General features: G+C 37.9%; 1 protein-coding gene across 8 annotated transcripts in view; it reads right to left on the bottom strand.

Moving 5' to 3' along the window:
- The window catches only part of PLPPR1 (phospholipid phosphatase related 1), a 595,523-nt gene that overhangs the window by 138,036 nt on the left and 442,773 nt on the right, over nt 1-14,714 (bottom strand). For all 8 annotated transcript variants that reach the window (XR_015131976.1, XM_086315733.1, XM_086315732.1 and 5 more), the window contains one exon: nt 8,561-8,665. Coding sequence is in view for 7 of the 8 variants with exons in the window: in XM_086315733.1 (XP_086171859.1) it covers nt 8,561-8,623 (63 nt within the window). In the remaining variant the exon portion in view is untranslated. The remainder of the gene's footprint in view (nt 1-8,560; nt 8,666-14,714) is intronic.

The following is a 14,714-nucleotide window of genomic DNA, read 5'->3' as shown; positions in this document are numbered from 1 at the left end:
CCTGCCAATGCAGGAGATGCAGAAGATGAGGGTTCGATCCTTGAGTCAGGAAGATCCCCTGGAGAAGGAAATGGCAACCCATTCCAGTATTCCTGACTGGAAAATCCCATGGACAGAGGAGCTTTGTGGGCTACAGTCCATGGAGTTGCACAGAGTCTGACAAAACTTAGCAACTGAGCACAATAGTATAACACATTAGGGGATTTTCAAAAAATCTGAAATCTGACTAACTTACATCATGAGATTCATGCAGAGAGTTATATATTTCATTAAAATGTTGACAAGAGCAAAGCTCCCCTCATTCTGACCTCATCCCTGCTCTATTCAAAATTTCTTCATGGTATAGTTATAACCATTATCACTTTTAGATTACCAGTGAGTTTGCTCATCTTTCTTATATTTCTTGGAGATTTATAACTCCCCCTCCCCTGGAGTTAGATTGGGCTTTTCATTAGTTTGAAAGGGTAGGTAGGAGGAGGAGTAGACCAGTAAGAAAAACAGGAGGAGGGTATGGTAAGGGAGTCAGAGAAAGAAGGGGCTGGGAGGTTCCCTAGGCTCCTAGTTGGTCTTGGAGTCCAACCATCTGATTTTCCCCAGAACTATATTTCTTCCTCTTGATCTTTTGACCTCTGGAGCCAGATTCATTTTTTCATTCCTAACTTTTTTTTCCCCTCATGAAGATTTAACTGGGACCTTGATCCCAAAATATTCACCTTGGAGAGACTCAATGCTGAAGAATAGAGAAGACTTCATTCATTGGGAAGGGCATATGATGACAAGGATAAAGGGTGATGGTTGCTGCTGCTAAGTCACTTCAGTCGTGTCCAACTCTGTGTGACCCCATAGACGGCAGCCACCAGGCTCCCCCGTCCCTGGGATTCTCCAGGCAAGAACACTGGAGTGGGTTGCCATTTCCTTCTCCAGTGCAGGAAAGTGAAAAGTGAAAGTGAATTCGCTCAGTTGTGTCCGACTCTTCACGACCCCATGGACTGCAGCCTACCAGGCTCCTCCATCCATGGGATTTTCCAGGCAAGAGTACTGGAGTGGGGTGCCATTGCCTTCTCCGAGGGTGATGGTAACCATATTTAATTTTTAAAATCAATATTGGTATTTTGATACTATGAAAAATAGATACCTAAAGATTGGCATTGTCCTTTTACCCCAGTACTGCAAACACTAGTCAAAATAATGATTAAATAAGGAAAAGCATGAGAAAGTACTTTATAATGTGCATTTATCACTGCAATTGTTAAAAAGACCACGGATTGTTCATTGCTTTTAAAACACCACATCCAATAACATCTCAATATATTCTAAAAACATTATGCCCCTAAACCCAGCGATGTAGCATATTTGGGGATAAAACTGCCAGACTTCCTCCATAATTGTCAGGGTTTTAGTGTTTGTGTGTGTGTTTGGTTAGTTTTATTTTTCATCTTTGCTGTTTTTTTTCCTGCTTTATTGTGGGTAGAAGTTATTATTTTAAATTATTTTTGTGCTAACACTTTTTAACCACTTATTACTTGACCATCACTTTCAGATGCATTACCTCATTTCTCAAAAGTGTTCAGGAACAAGTTATTTTTATTTCCACTTCAAAGATGAAGCAACTGAGGGCCAAAGAAGGAATCCAGGTTTATAGAAGCAGTAAATGGCAGAGCCAGGACTCAAACTCACTGCTTCTGACATCAAGTTATTTTCTTGTTCTACTTTACTCTGTATGAGGATAAGATTTGATACTTTCTCCTTATAAGAACCAGTAGTTTGATTTTTTTTAAGAAGAAAAAGATCTCAATGTGACTTAAATATAAATGCAATTTAAGACTCAGAAACAAGGCAATCACAGCTGCTAAATCTTTGCACCTGCCAAGTAAACAGCAGAAAGCAAAGCCAAGCAACGCTTCCTTTAAAATCGGAGGGACGTGAAACAAGCGAGACATTGAAACGGCACTCATTGTCCAGAAAAGACGAGGGGAAACTCCTTAACGTCTGGCTCTGGAGAAAGACACTCAGAATCAAGTTCTTGCAGAACTTCATGAGAGTATTTATCTTCAGTCTGGGATTTATGACAATCACCCAGTAGGTTCCAGCTGAGAAAAATGAGTTGTCAAGAAAAGGCAGTAACCACTGCAAGTACAAGCAACCATCAAAATGATAAAACTGTCACGTTTGTCCATATCAAGCAATGATTACATTCATCATGTCCAACTCCTGATACTTAATACTGTCTGCCAAGGAAGCTAAGTTCCATTTAGAGTTTTGCTGTTAGCACAAATATGTTTGAAAGAGATTTGACTGAATTTTTCACAAGTTTATAGAGCATGCAGTGAAACTGTCTCAAGAGGTGTCCACTGACTGATACGTGGAAAGATTTGCAAAAAGGGTATTTCAGCCCTAAGTAATTTGCAAAAATAGAGTTAGGTATTGATTTGGGGGACATGGGAGATCTCAAACAACTTGTGTTCTTATTTTTAGGGAAAAATTACACTTCAGTCACAAATTTGAGTGTGGTTTCCCCTCAGAGAGATTCTCCATTTTAGATCCTCAAGCATGAGAGGTATTGCTAAAATGACAGAAAAAAGGGATCAGAAATAGACTAAAAGGCAGAGAGGGGGGTAGGAAAGGCAGAGGGAGAGAGAGAGAAACAGGGACTAAGAATAAAAATCACAAAGAATATTTGATTATTTTGATCACTTTTTGGGAGCTACTTTGTTGTACGTTTATCCTCACCAAAAATTAATATTATTGAGTTCAAGGAATAAAAATGAGGATGGGAAGTAGGTGTCCCCCGTGTCCTCATGTTACAGGCTGGTAAACTTCTACTGCTCTCCCTGCTGCCTCTGACTTTTCTAAGCTTTTGTCTAGTTCAGCAGTTGCTCTACTACTTGCAGTACTAGAACAAGATCAGCAAAGAGCCAAAAGCTGGCCAGAAGGACTACTGTGGACCATATTCGATTTTTAGTGATTCTGAAGTTCCCTCTCATTGGCGACAGAAAAGTTTGTATTCTGGTCAATCAAGTCATTATTTTCTTGTCAAGGGCTTTCCATTTAACAGGCTTTAGCCAGCATGGAAAGGTACATTTTAAGGATTAGCTGGAAGATGTACTTGAGACATTTTTCTGAATTTCTAACATTTAAGGTTTCTGGCACTACCTGCATTGCCCACTGCATATCATGCTTCTCAATCTATTCTGCTGTCCTCCCACCATTAATTCCCTCCTTTCAGCCCATTACTTTCTCTAGATACTCTCCTAATCTACAACTTTGCTCTCTCTCCAGCGATATCTTAACCCTTCATTTTGGTTCGTGACATTCAAGGATTACCTAAAGCAATGCTCTCCTGACATGTTAGCACCGTGAGATAGTGCCTGCTGCATGCTGCTTTTTCAGCCTCTCTACCACTGTTTCAGCCTTCTGGGTGGGTCTCAAACAACCTCCTACTATATCAGCAAGTTTGAATTTTAGAGGCTGGTTGGCATCTATTCTCCTCACCAACTACCACAAATAAAATTTTATGCTCATAGAGTTAAAATCACCAAGAAAATACACATGAGAGCTCTGTGTGTCTCTCATCCCCACCCTCCATCCCCTACACATGTTAAACTTGGCCCAATAACCACAGACCTGCAAAAAACCTTGATGAGATACAAGTTACAGAAACACAGTTAGTATGTCAAGTGTGCAAAAAAGGGCAAAACACATAATGATTTGGGGAAGAAAAATACGCACTAAAAATATGAGTGCTGAATGAGTGAACGCATTCGTGGAACAAAAAAGTCATGCAAAGATTCTACCACAAACACCTACAAATGATGGTCAGCCTTTTTCTTTCCTTTTAATTCATAGATGAGCTGAATCCAAAAGGGTACTGAAGGCAGGAGTGGTAACTGAGTAAAGTGATGACACGGTGAACCTAAACGGGAATAGAGAAAGGGGTACATGGCAGTCTCAGTAAGAAGGTTTGGGGTTTAATGCCCATGAGGATAAGACATTCTAAGGACCTGAGTTGGAACTGAGACTCCTGTGTAAAAGTCAGAATTCCTGAAAGCGTGCTTTTGACACTTCAGAACAGTGTTCTGTATAAATCCACCTGCTGGCAAAGGGAGACTACAAGGAAGATGAACTTTGATTAATAATACTGTGGAATTATGAACATTTGACTAATTAATATAGAAACATAAACCCAAGAGAAACATGAATATAAAATCTCCCCAAAGAAATACTCTTAAAACCTAAGACCCACATGAATTATTATAGAAGAATTTTAGCTCTTCCAAAAATGAGCTAAAAATAATTACAAAGAAACAATCCACTATGAGCTAGAGATGGCAGATTCAACATACAGGAGGATTAAATATCAGTAAATTCAGGGACATCCCTGGTGGTCCAGTGGCTAGGACTCCACACTCCCAATGCAGGGAGCCTGGGTTCAATACCTTCAGGTGATATAACTGTCTGAAAAAAATGTAAGAAATATACAGTCACAAGTAAAACTAATAATAAAGTTTAGCAAAGTTTTTTCAAGAAAACTGGTAGAAAAATACCAATATTGTTTCTATAATGAAGAAACAAAACAGGAAAATGTAATCATCTTTTGTCATTCCAGTGCTAGGTGTCAATCCAAGGAAAGCCCTTGTACACCTGCATACAGAGACAGAAATAAGGATACTTTCTTCAAAAAAATAAAAAGCTGTATGGGTATAAAGCATTAAGAAAATAAGAAAGAATCAACCAAACCATCCTTCAGTAGGAATTGATATATATTCACATAATGGGATAAAAGGCAATAATTAAAAGAATGACTTGCCAATCTGAATAAACTCAGAAACATAATGTTGAATGAAAAGTTAAGTTGCAAAAAGTAGGTTCAATATGATTATTTATCTAAACTCTCCCTAAAATATAATTTATGAATATGTGGACATGTAGGGAAAATATGAAAATATGTATAAGAATTATGCAGGAGAATAAAGCCTCTAACTTCACATACAAACTGACCCTTGAGCAATGCAGGGGTTAATCCATGTATAACTTATAGTCAGCCCTCCATATCCAAGGTTCCTCCACTTCCACAGATTCAACCATGGGCTCTTGGTACTGTAGTATTTACTATTGAAAAACATCTGCATATAAGTGGAATTGTACAGTCCAAATGCACAATGTTTAGGGTCAACTGTAGTTACTTTGGAGAAGGCAATGGCACCCCACTCCAGTACTCTTGCCTGGAAAATCCCATGGACGGAGGACGCTGGTCGGCCGCAGTCCATAGGGTTGCTAAGAGTCAGACACGACTGAGCAACTCCACTTTCACTTTTCACTTTTCTGCACTGGAGAAAGAAATGGCAACCGACTCCAGTGTTCTTGCCTGGAGAATCCCAGGGACGGGGGAGCCTGGTGGGCTGCTGTCTATGGGGTTGCACAGAGTTGGACACGACTGAAGCGACTTAGCAGCAGCAGTAGTTACTTCTGTGTCTAGAACAGTAGGACTTCAGCCATATCTGGAATATTTTACATTCCATGAAAAAAATATCTGAAGTATATGTAGCAAATTTTAAGATTTGGTCTTGATGGTAGTACAGTGATGTCTGCTATATTATTTTCTCTGTTTGAATTACTTCATAATTAAAAACAACAGTGGAAAGATACTTATTGATCATGTTGACATTTTTACCAAGTTATACTTTTGATCAAGTTTTCTGATATCCCTATTATAATGCCTGGAATAATGTAGGTAAACTAAGTATTTTCTTTTATTTCATTTCTTTTGTTCCCATTGGATCTTACTCAAAATTTTGTTGCCCAATCTCAGAAGAAACTTACTTTTTTTAACATTTTGACTCCCTCCACCCATTTCTGTCCTCCTCACTGTGCCCCCACATCTGGAAACCACAAATCTGCTCTGTATTTATGAATTTTTATTTTCCTTTTTAAATTCTACATATGTATTCCACATATTTAGATTCAACAATCATATAAAGTATTTGTCTTTGACTGGTTTCACTTAGCATAATGCCCTTGGGATCCATATATGCTGTCACAAATGACAGTATCTTAATTATTTTTGATGGCTGAATAATACTCCATTGGGGGGGGAAATATATATATATATATACACACACACCCCACACACACATATATCTACAAACCACAATTGCATTATCCATTAATCTACTGTCAGACACTGAGGTTGTTTCTATACCTTGATTATTATAAATAGTGCAGCAACAAACATGGGGTGTTTATAACAAAAAGTGTTTAATGAATGAAATATGTGAGAATCATGAAAGCCACTTTTCACCTCTTTCCCTTTCAGTTTCTACTTTATTCTATTGATACTTCATGTCCTCTTTTTTCTTTCTCCTCCTTGTTTCAGAGAAGTCACTGATATGTCTTAAACTTCTATGCAAAGCAAGAACAATAACACAGCAAGATAAAGAGTAAACTATCTTTCCTTTCCAAGATTTTTAGACTTATATTTATTTTGTGTCAGGTTAAGGCATAGAAAGATTAAATGATGTCTTCTGTGGTTTGCTCTACTTGTCAAGCTCATCATTCACAGACTAGAGGCCTGACAATCTTTAGACACAGAGCTTCCAGCCAATAAATTCAGCCGCTTACTTTAAGGTTTGGTTCAACTTTTAAGAAAATTTAAAATAAAACTGCTACCAGGGGGATGGACATGGGTTGGGGTGGACTCTGGGAGTTGGTGATGGACAGGGAGGCCTGGTGTGCTGAGGTTCATGGGGTCACAAAGAGTCGGACACGACTGAGCAACTGAACTAAACTGAGCCAGGAGGATAAAGATGATGACAGATGACTTATTCTAAATCTCCTCTGTTGCTGCTGCTGCTAAGTCATTTCAGTCGTGTCCGACTCTGTGCGACCCCATAGACGGCAGCCCACCAGGCTCTCCCGTCCCTGAGATTCTCCAGGCAAGATCACTTTAAAATTTTATTTTTGTTGTGACAAAAGAGTCAGAGTTTTAACATTGAAAACCATAGTGTCAAACACTTCTATCCTTTTCCCACGATCAGTGGGAGAGAGGGCTCCTTTTTATTTGTCACGATTTCAATATGAACAACAGCAACTAGACCCACAATAGATATAATATAGAGATATTGACTGAAAGGAGTTATTCTTGACCTTGCATGGCAAATTAAGAGTATTAAGAATATATGCTGTGTTTAAAGATGAGTTCTTTGTTTACCCTTTCAAAGATGAGTTCTTTGTTTACTCTTTCAAAGATATAGTTTGCGTCTGAGTATCTTAACTTATATCAACACTTCTGTCCCAATGTAATCTCTATTTCCACCTGGTTTTGCAATACAAATAGGTTCACAGGTATCACCAGAAAATAAATCATCAAGTAATATTTGCCCATCTAAACTACCAAGGGATATCTATAAAGTGAAACTTGAGGATCAGCCAAACATTATTAGTTGGCGCAGATGATATTATCAAAATCATTCAACTGACTATATAGACAGCTACAGTTATTTCAAGAGCTAGAAGATAAAAAAAAAAACCCAAACATTTCATTGATTCATAGGTTATGGTTAAACAGCACATGCACTGAAAGTACATTTTTGCCAGCATCAGTAATGGTTTAACTCAAGTGATACAGGCGATAAAACAGATCAACATGCATATTCCTCCCATACTCAAAGCCAAAAAGGTCTCCTGCCTGATTATGTAAGAACATGCTACAGCCAATCCTTAGGATGGAGAGACTATGCAAGCTGCTACCAGAAAGGAAACTCAGGACATTTACTTCTCAGCTCTTCACATCATCATATTTTAAACACAATTTTCTGGATAAAAACCAATGTGTTAGATGCCCTTTCTCTTGAAGAAGGCAAAAATAATATCATCTCTGGCAAATCAATACCTTATTTTGTGAAAACCTGGAGTAGCTTTTTTCATCATATTATTCCAAATTACCTAAAATTTTCATGTCTTTGTCTCTTCTATAGCAAACATTATGGAAAGGGAGGTACAGTGGGGAAAGGACGCCAAGAAGTTTAACCAAAAGATGCTGGACAAATTGTTTGCTGGCCTGAAGTTGGGGCATCTCAACAAAATCATTTAAAACCCAAAAAATTGCACACTATATAAGTTCTCAATATCCCAGTAAAAAAAAATGCCTAGTGAAGATAGTCAACTCTAAGAAATTTTCTTCTTTACATTGCATCCAAGGCCAAAGGTCAATAACATCATCTATAAACCTTGTTTATTGCATTCTTGAAATAATGATATTGATTTTTTAAAGAAACAATTTAATCAAAATGTTGCATTCATAATTAACAATATATTCAAATCACCACTGAAAATAAAAGAAATCTAGTAAGACACAATTATTTTGGACCCCATAGATGAAGCTTCTTGTCCTATGGCTTCCTATTTAAGAAACACGTTGCATAACTTATTCTTTACCAATGTTTCTGCTATAAAAATTTCATTATCAATCATAAGAGTAAATAATTCTATAAAATAATCCAAGTTCTCAGCATAAAACTGCTACAATTCCAGTTTTTCTGTAAAGGTAAATAAATACACCTACCTCAACAAATATAAAACACGGGATGATGGAATAACTTCGTTGAGTGTTGTTTCCTACGGCCATTTCTTACATGTAGCAAGGCTGTACCGTCTAAAACTGTCCAGGCTGAAATAGAAATAGATGGCATGGTGTAAGAACCATATGTTTAGAAGTCCCTTAGGTATGCACATAAAAATATCAGCTGCCCTTTAGATAAGCAAGCTGTGTACAAACAAGGCAAAATACTGATCTACAGCACAGTCAAATCAGATTAATTGTAAGTCCAGAGAAAAGAGACTGAGGTTTACTAACCATAAACAGTCTCTGAGCCTAAATGACCAAGCAGGTAGCCCCTGTGCACACAGATATAGTGCACAGAGTTTTAATTGCCTGGTGCGCACAGTGCCTGAACCCAGTAGATTGTGCTCGTGCCACAAATGCAATTTTTGCTACAACACATTTTTTACTGTCCATTCTGCGTGAATCTCTTCTGTGCCTGATCCGTGCAGTTTGCAGTCTAAGGATTTGTTCATTTTTGCCTTTGCCTCTTCCTTTGGAGCTGCCATTTAGGACTGAGGCACTAATCCCTGACTTCCTTTCTTGACCACTCTTCACCCTTGCTCCCTTGACTACAGTGCTATTCACTATGGATTAATACATCACTGATCCCTCTCACTGGGTTCCCTCAGCCATATCTCTCTCTCTCTCTCTGTTCTAAACACAAAACATTGATACCATAAACTTTCTCCTATAAGAATGGTGTAGTTGGGCAACAGCAGATTATTTCAAATATTTGTTAGAACTCTTCTGTCCTACTTTGAACTGAAAATAGTTGTGTATTAGAAGATCAGTTAATTTTGGCTCTTCTTAATAACAACAACGAAATAGAGATTCCAGGCTTTTCTGAAACTTCCATGGCCTGATAAAAAGAATTTTCCACCAAACCTTTCATTCTCTAGTCAAGCAATACTTAATATGTTTCATGTACCTGCTCCTGAGAATTATTTTTTGTTTGTTCTGTTTCTGTGTCAGATTTCCCATAGTTCTTATGGACTGTGGCAAGAAAAGTGGTACAGGGACTACTGGCCCATGCAACTGGCCGGCTGCATTTTTTCTTAAAGGTCATGAGTTAATGTTTTTTAACTTAACTCTGTCTTTATGCCCATTCTTACTTTTTTCCAAGATAAAACTTTAAAAAATATTTCTTTCTCCTTATGAAAATGTTTCTATTAAAATTGGATATTATCTGTTATAAAATACTCATAATAAATCTTTTATTTCACCATTCTATTTCATAATTTAGGGATAAATAATATTTTTTACAATTAGAAACTCATAAATAGAACACATTTGAGTTGATTTGGCAACCATGTATTGGTTTCATTTTACCCTTACTTAACCCAAGTATCTTAGAATTCATTTATCAGTATTTATGATATTTTTAACTTTTTATTTTATATTGGAATATAGCCAATTAATAATGTTGTGATATGTTAGTATTTATGATTTAGATGAGTCCTGCTGTTAGTATCAACTAAATACAGTGCCTTATATCTGAAAAGTAAATTAAGTTTTTAATCACCTTGAAGTAGGTAGGGGCACCAGAAAAACAAAGGCATCAGACACGCCCAGTATTTTAGATGGCCTCTCCATACAATTCATAAAAAATAGCAATGAAATGGAGAGTACAACACAAGCTTTGGGATATCACATAAAATTCACCTTTCTCTTCACTCTTCTGGTTCAAAACACAACCTAGCTTTTTATACATGTATGAAGACTAAATATATACACACACATATATACACACACATATGTATCTGTGTAGTATACATAATTAGTAACTATAATGGGGTTTCTTTCACATATAATGCACCCATTTCAAGTGTAAAATTCAATGATATTTTAGTAAATTTACCAAGCGGTACAATGATGAACACAAAACTTTTAGCACTTTTTCCTTCACCCCCAAAGAATTCTCATTCCCATGATCACCTCACTCACCCCTCTCCAGCCCAGCTAGTCACTAATCTACTCTCTGTCTCTACAGATTTGCTTTTTCTGGATATTTCAAATAAATAGAATCATATAATTTGTGGTCTCTTGATCTGGATTCTTGTACAAAACAAAAGCATGTTTTTGAAGTTTATTCATGTCATAGTTCACATATCAGTAATTTTTCCTTTTTATTACTGATCTATTCCATTGTATGGATATAGAGCCTTTACCAACTGGTGGAAATGTAGGCTGTTTCTAATTTTTGCTGTATCCAACATTAGGTTGTATCCAATATTATCATTATGCAGTGATGTTAAGAACATCTTGTGTTTATTTTCATTTCTCATTGTCATTCTAGTGGGTGTGGGATAATAGCTCATTGTGGTTTTCATTTTGTAAATAACAAATGATATTGAGCATCCTTTTAGGTGTTTATTGCCCATTATTCTATCTTCTTCTGTAAAATAACCAAATCATAAAAACACAAAAGATTTGAATATTTTCAAGATAAAAGCGTTTTTTGTATATTTTGGACACAAGTCTCTTACCAGAATATATTTTGTCTTCTGAGTATTAATGTGCCTTGGTATGGATTCCTTTAGGTTTATCCTGCTTAGAGATTTCTTAATACTTAAATCTATCAGTTTAGGTTTTTCCCAAGTCTGGGGAAATTTTCAGCCATTATTCCTGGAATACTTTTTTAACCCACTCTTTCCTCTCCTTCTGGGACTCCAGTGACATGAATATTAGATCTTTTGTTGCAGTCCATCCATCATGTCCAGGAGACTCTTATTACCCCATCCCCACCCCAGTCTATTTTCCCTCTGTTGTTCAGATGGGGTATTTTCTCTTATTCTGTTCTCAAGTTCACTGATTCTTTCCTCTATCATCCCCATATGGTGCTGAGCCAAGTCCATCCACTGAGTTTATTTTAGTTGTTATATTTCTTAATTCTAAAATTTCCATTTGATTTTTCTTTCTGTTTTCTATTCCTTTGCTGAAACTCTTTCTTCACTGAGACTATTTTTTCATTTGTTTCAAGCATGTCTACAATTATTTATTAAAGCATTTTTATGATGGCCACTTAAATTTTTGTCAGACAATTCTATATCCTCTTGTTTTCAGTTCAGTTCAGTTTAGTAGCTCAGTCGTGTCCGTCTCTTTGCGACCCCATGAATCGCAGCACACCAGGCCTCCCTGTCTATCACCAACTCCCAGAGTTCACTCAAACTCACGTCCATCGAGTCAGTGATGCCATCCAGCCATCTCATCCTCTGTCATCCCCTTCTCCTCCCGCCCCCCAATCCCTCCCAGCATCACAGTCTTTTCCAATGAGTCAACTCTTCGCATGAGGTGGCCAAAGTACTGGAGTTTCAGCTTCAGCATCATTCCTTCCAAAGAAACCCCAGGTCTGATCTCCTTCAGAATGGACTGGTTGGATCTCCTTGCAGTCCAAGGGACTCTCAAAAGTCTTCTCCAACACCACAGTTCAAAAGCATCAATTCTTCAGCGCTAAGCTTTCTTCACAGTCCAACTCTCACATCCATACATGACCACTGGAAAAACCATAGCCTTGACTAGACTTAGGTGTCTGTTAATGATCTGTTCTTATTCAGTTTGCCATTTTCTTGGTTCTTGGTATGCAGAGTGATTTTTTATTGACCTTGGGTTGTTACATTATAAGACTAAAGATCCTGTTGAAAGCTTATGTCTTTTCATACCTCCTCTGACACTCCTCCAGTAGATACAGGGATGTCACCTTGTTACTGCCACATGAAGGTGGAAGTCCAGGTCCTCTCCCTGGCCCCCTGTGATAGCTAGTTGGTGAGTGGCCCCGTTCACTAGGCAAGAGGAGAGTTCAGGCTCCTCAGTAAGGCCCACTGATACCACCAGGGCTGGGAGAGGGTATGTACCTCTTTATTGCTCCCCACTCGGCCTCCACTGACCCTGTGGTTTTGCTAATGCTGTGTAATGTAAAACTGAATTTCCACTAGGCCCACTCTGATACCACTCCAGTGGGGAGGAAGCAGGGGTGCCTCATTACCGCCTGATGGGGGTTGAAGTCTAGGCTCCTCCTGTGTTCTCCCCTGACACCGGAACAGGGGTGGGGGCCAACTTGTTGCTGGCCAGTGTGAATTAAAGTCTTGGCTCCCTACTTGGCCTTCTCTGATACAACCCCAGCAGAAGTTTGGAGGAGTCTGCTTATAGCCTGGCAAGGGCAGAAGTCCAGGGTCTCTGCATAGCCTTTGCTGATAGAGATAGAGGTAGGACTGCAGTTTTTTTTTCTGTGGTTTTGGATATAGTCAAAGGGTTAATTTCTAAAAGTTTTCTGCACTGCTAAGCTGCCCTTTTCCCAGTGCTTTGGCTAGAAAAGCAGCAGCTTTTCTTGGGGCTGTTTCATCTGAGAGTATCAGTATCCCAGTTTGCTAGCTTCTCTGATACCCAGTCTGAGATACGAGGCAAAAAGGAAATCCTGGGAACTCAATATTGTGCTGGTTCTTATGTGAAGCCTCCACCAGTCCACCATTCCTTCCTCTGAGCTTTGTCTGTTTACATGTAACATTCAAGATTTTTGGTTGATTTAGTGGGAGGAATGGGGAAAGTCCATGTTACTCCATCCTTTCAGAAGAACTTGTTAGAAGTCTTTTTAAAGGAGCACCACAACGGCAGGGACCAAAGTTCTCATGTAGCCCAGCCCTGCTGTGTCCTCATGAATTTGAGTCTTTTTGTGCCCAAGGTTTCAAAATATCAGAATAGCAACATTTGTTTGTTTATTTGTGAGTCCCTAATTCATGCCTGGTATCCCATTAGGCACAATTAGAAGTAATGAATTAACCAAACACTCCATATTTAAGGGGCTAATAGTCATCAAGAAAAAGCTGTTATATTTGTTTATATATTTTTCAATCAGTTATAAAAGGGATAATGGCAGCATGGATGACCAATTCTAACTCTGGAGGTCAGGGAGTTATCCAATTGGCAGAGTAGATACACTGTTTGGGACCCCCAATACTTTTGGGAGCCTCTGAAAATGTTTAATTTCTTTTAAAATAATAAGTGTTTAGGTTAGGTACAAGAATATTTAATGTATTATTAAATTCAGTTTTATACTAATTCAACTGTAAAATATAAATTTTAATTTTAATAGAGAAAGGGGTCTACAAAGGCAAAATTGCTTAGAGTCCACAATCGTAATGAGATAGTCCTCGTTGGGAAAAGTTAAGGAAAAGTTTCTTAGAGGAGAAGGCTATTTATGTTGTTTAAAATAAAGGTAGCTGCTCCCCTATCAGAGGAGGACAAGTGAAGTATTTTTAGCTAACGGGAACAGCAAGAGCTAAGGCTCCAAAGATATAAATTGACTTAACATATGTTTGCGAAGATAAAAACACCACCAGCTCAAATGTATGAAAACATTCAAGGTGTTACCAAAATTTGTTTATGTACATGTAGAATTTTATGCACAAACTCAGAAGTTAGAAGACCTCAAGGATAAGAAATATAAGGTTGGTCCATTTATATATCAGATAGGAGCATGGGGAAAAAAAGAGAATATTGACAGACTACTGTTTCCTACTAATTAACTGAGAGCTCATTTCTAGGCAGTAGGGACATTAAAAATCAGACCTGTCCAATAAAGGAGTCAATGACATCTCATGTGTTTCCACTGGATTTTCCATGTAATTCCCTTTTGCTCATGAAGAGTGTAACAATTCTTAGTCAATCTAGGACAAATGCACAAATAATGGCTGATTATAAAGAATCTGTTTCAGTGAGACTCAGAATGGATATGGATGGAGCACAGTCATAGATAGATGAGGATAAACCTCACCGATTTCTATGTTATGCAAAGTTAGCTCCAGTTGACCAGTCAAATAAAGTATCAACAGCAAGGAACAAAAATGCCCTTGAGAAAGAGTCCCCATGATTCAGTGGATCTTCTGCACAGCCTTGATGTGAATCCAATATTTTCAGTGGCCAAAGTCACAGCCTGAGGTTCTTCTCAGCAGCCCAGAGTCTATGATTTTAGGGATGCTAGATCTTGCTTTTTTTATACAGAATATTTTAAGCTAATTTTGCTCAAAATGCTGTGGTGATTCCCTTCAAAGTTAGGATGATATGAATTTATTGAGTTCACTAAAACAAAAGTCTAAAAAACAAACAGGTAACAACAAGGCCA

The sequence above is a fragment of the Bos grunniens genome, chromosome 8 (genome assembly GCF_055505025.1).
Source record: "Bos grunniens cultivar Pamir isolate PY7600 chromosome 8, Bosgru_T2T1.0, whole genome shotgun sequence".
Taxonomy (NCBI): Eukaryota; Metazoa; Chordata; class Mammalia; order Artiodactyla; family Bovidae; genus Bos; species Bos grunniens.
The sequence above is the reverse complement of the archived record's forward strand: the minus strand, read 5'-3'. Positions and strand labels throughout refer to the sequence as shown.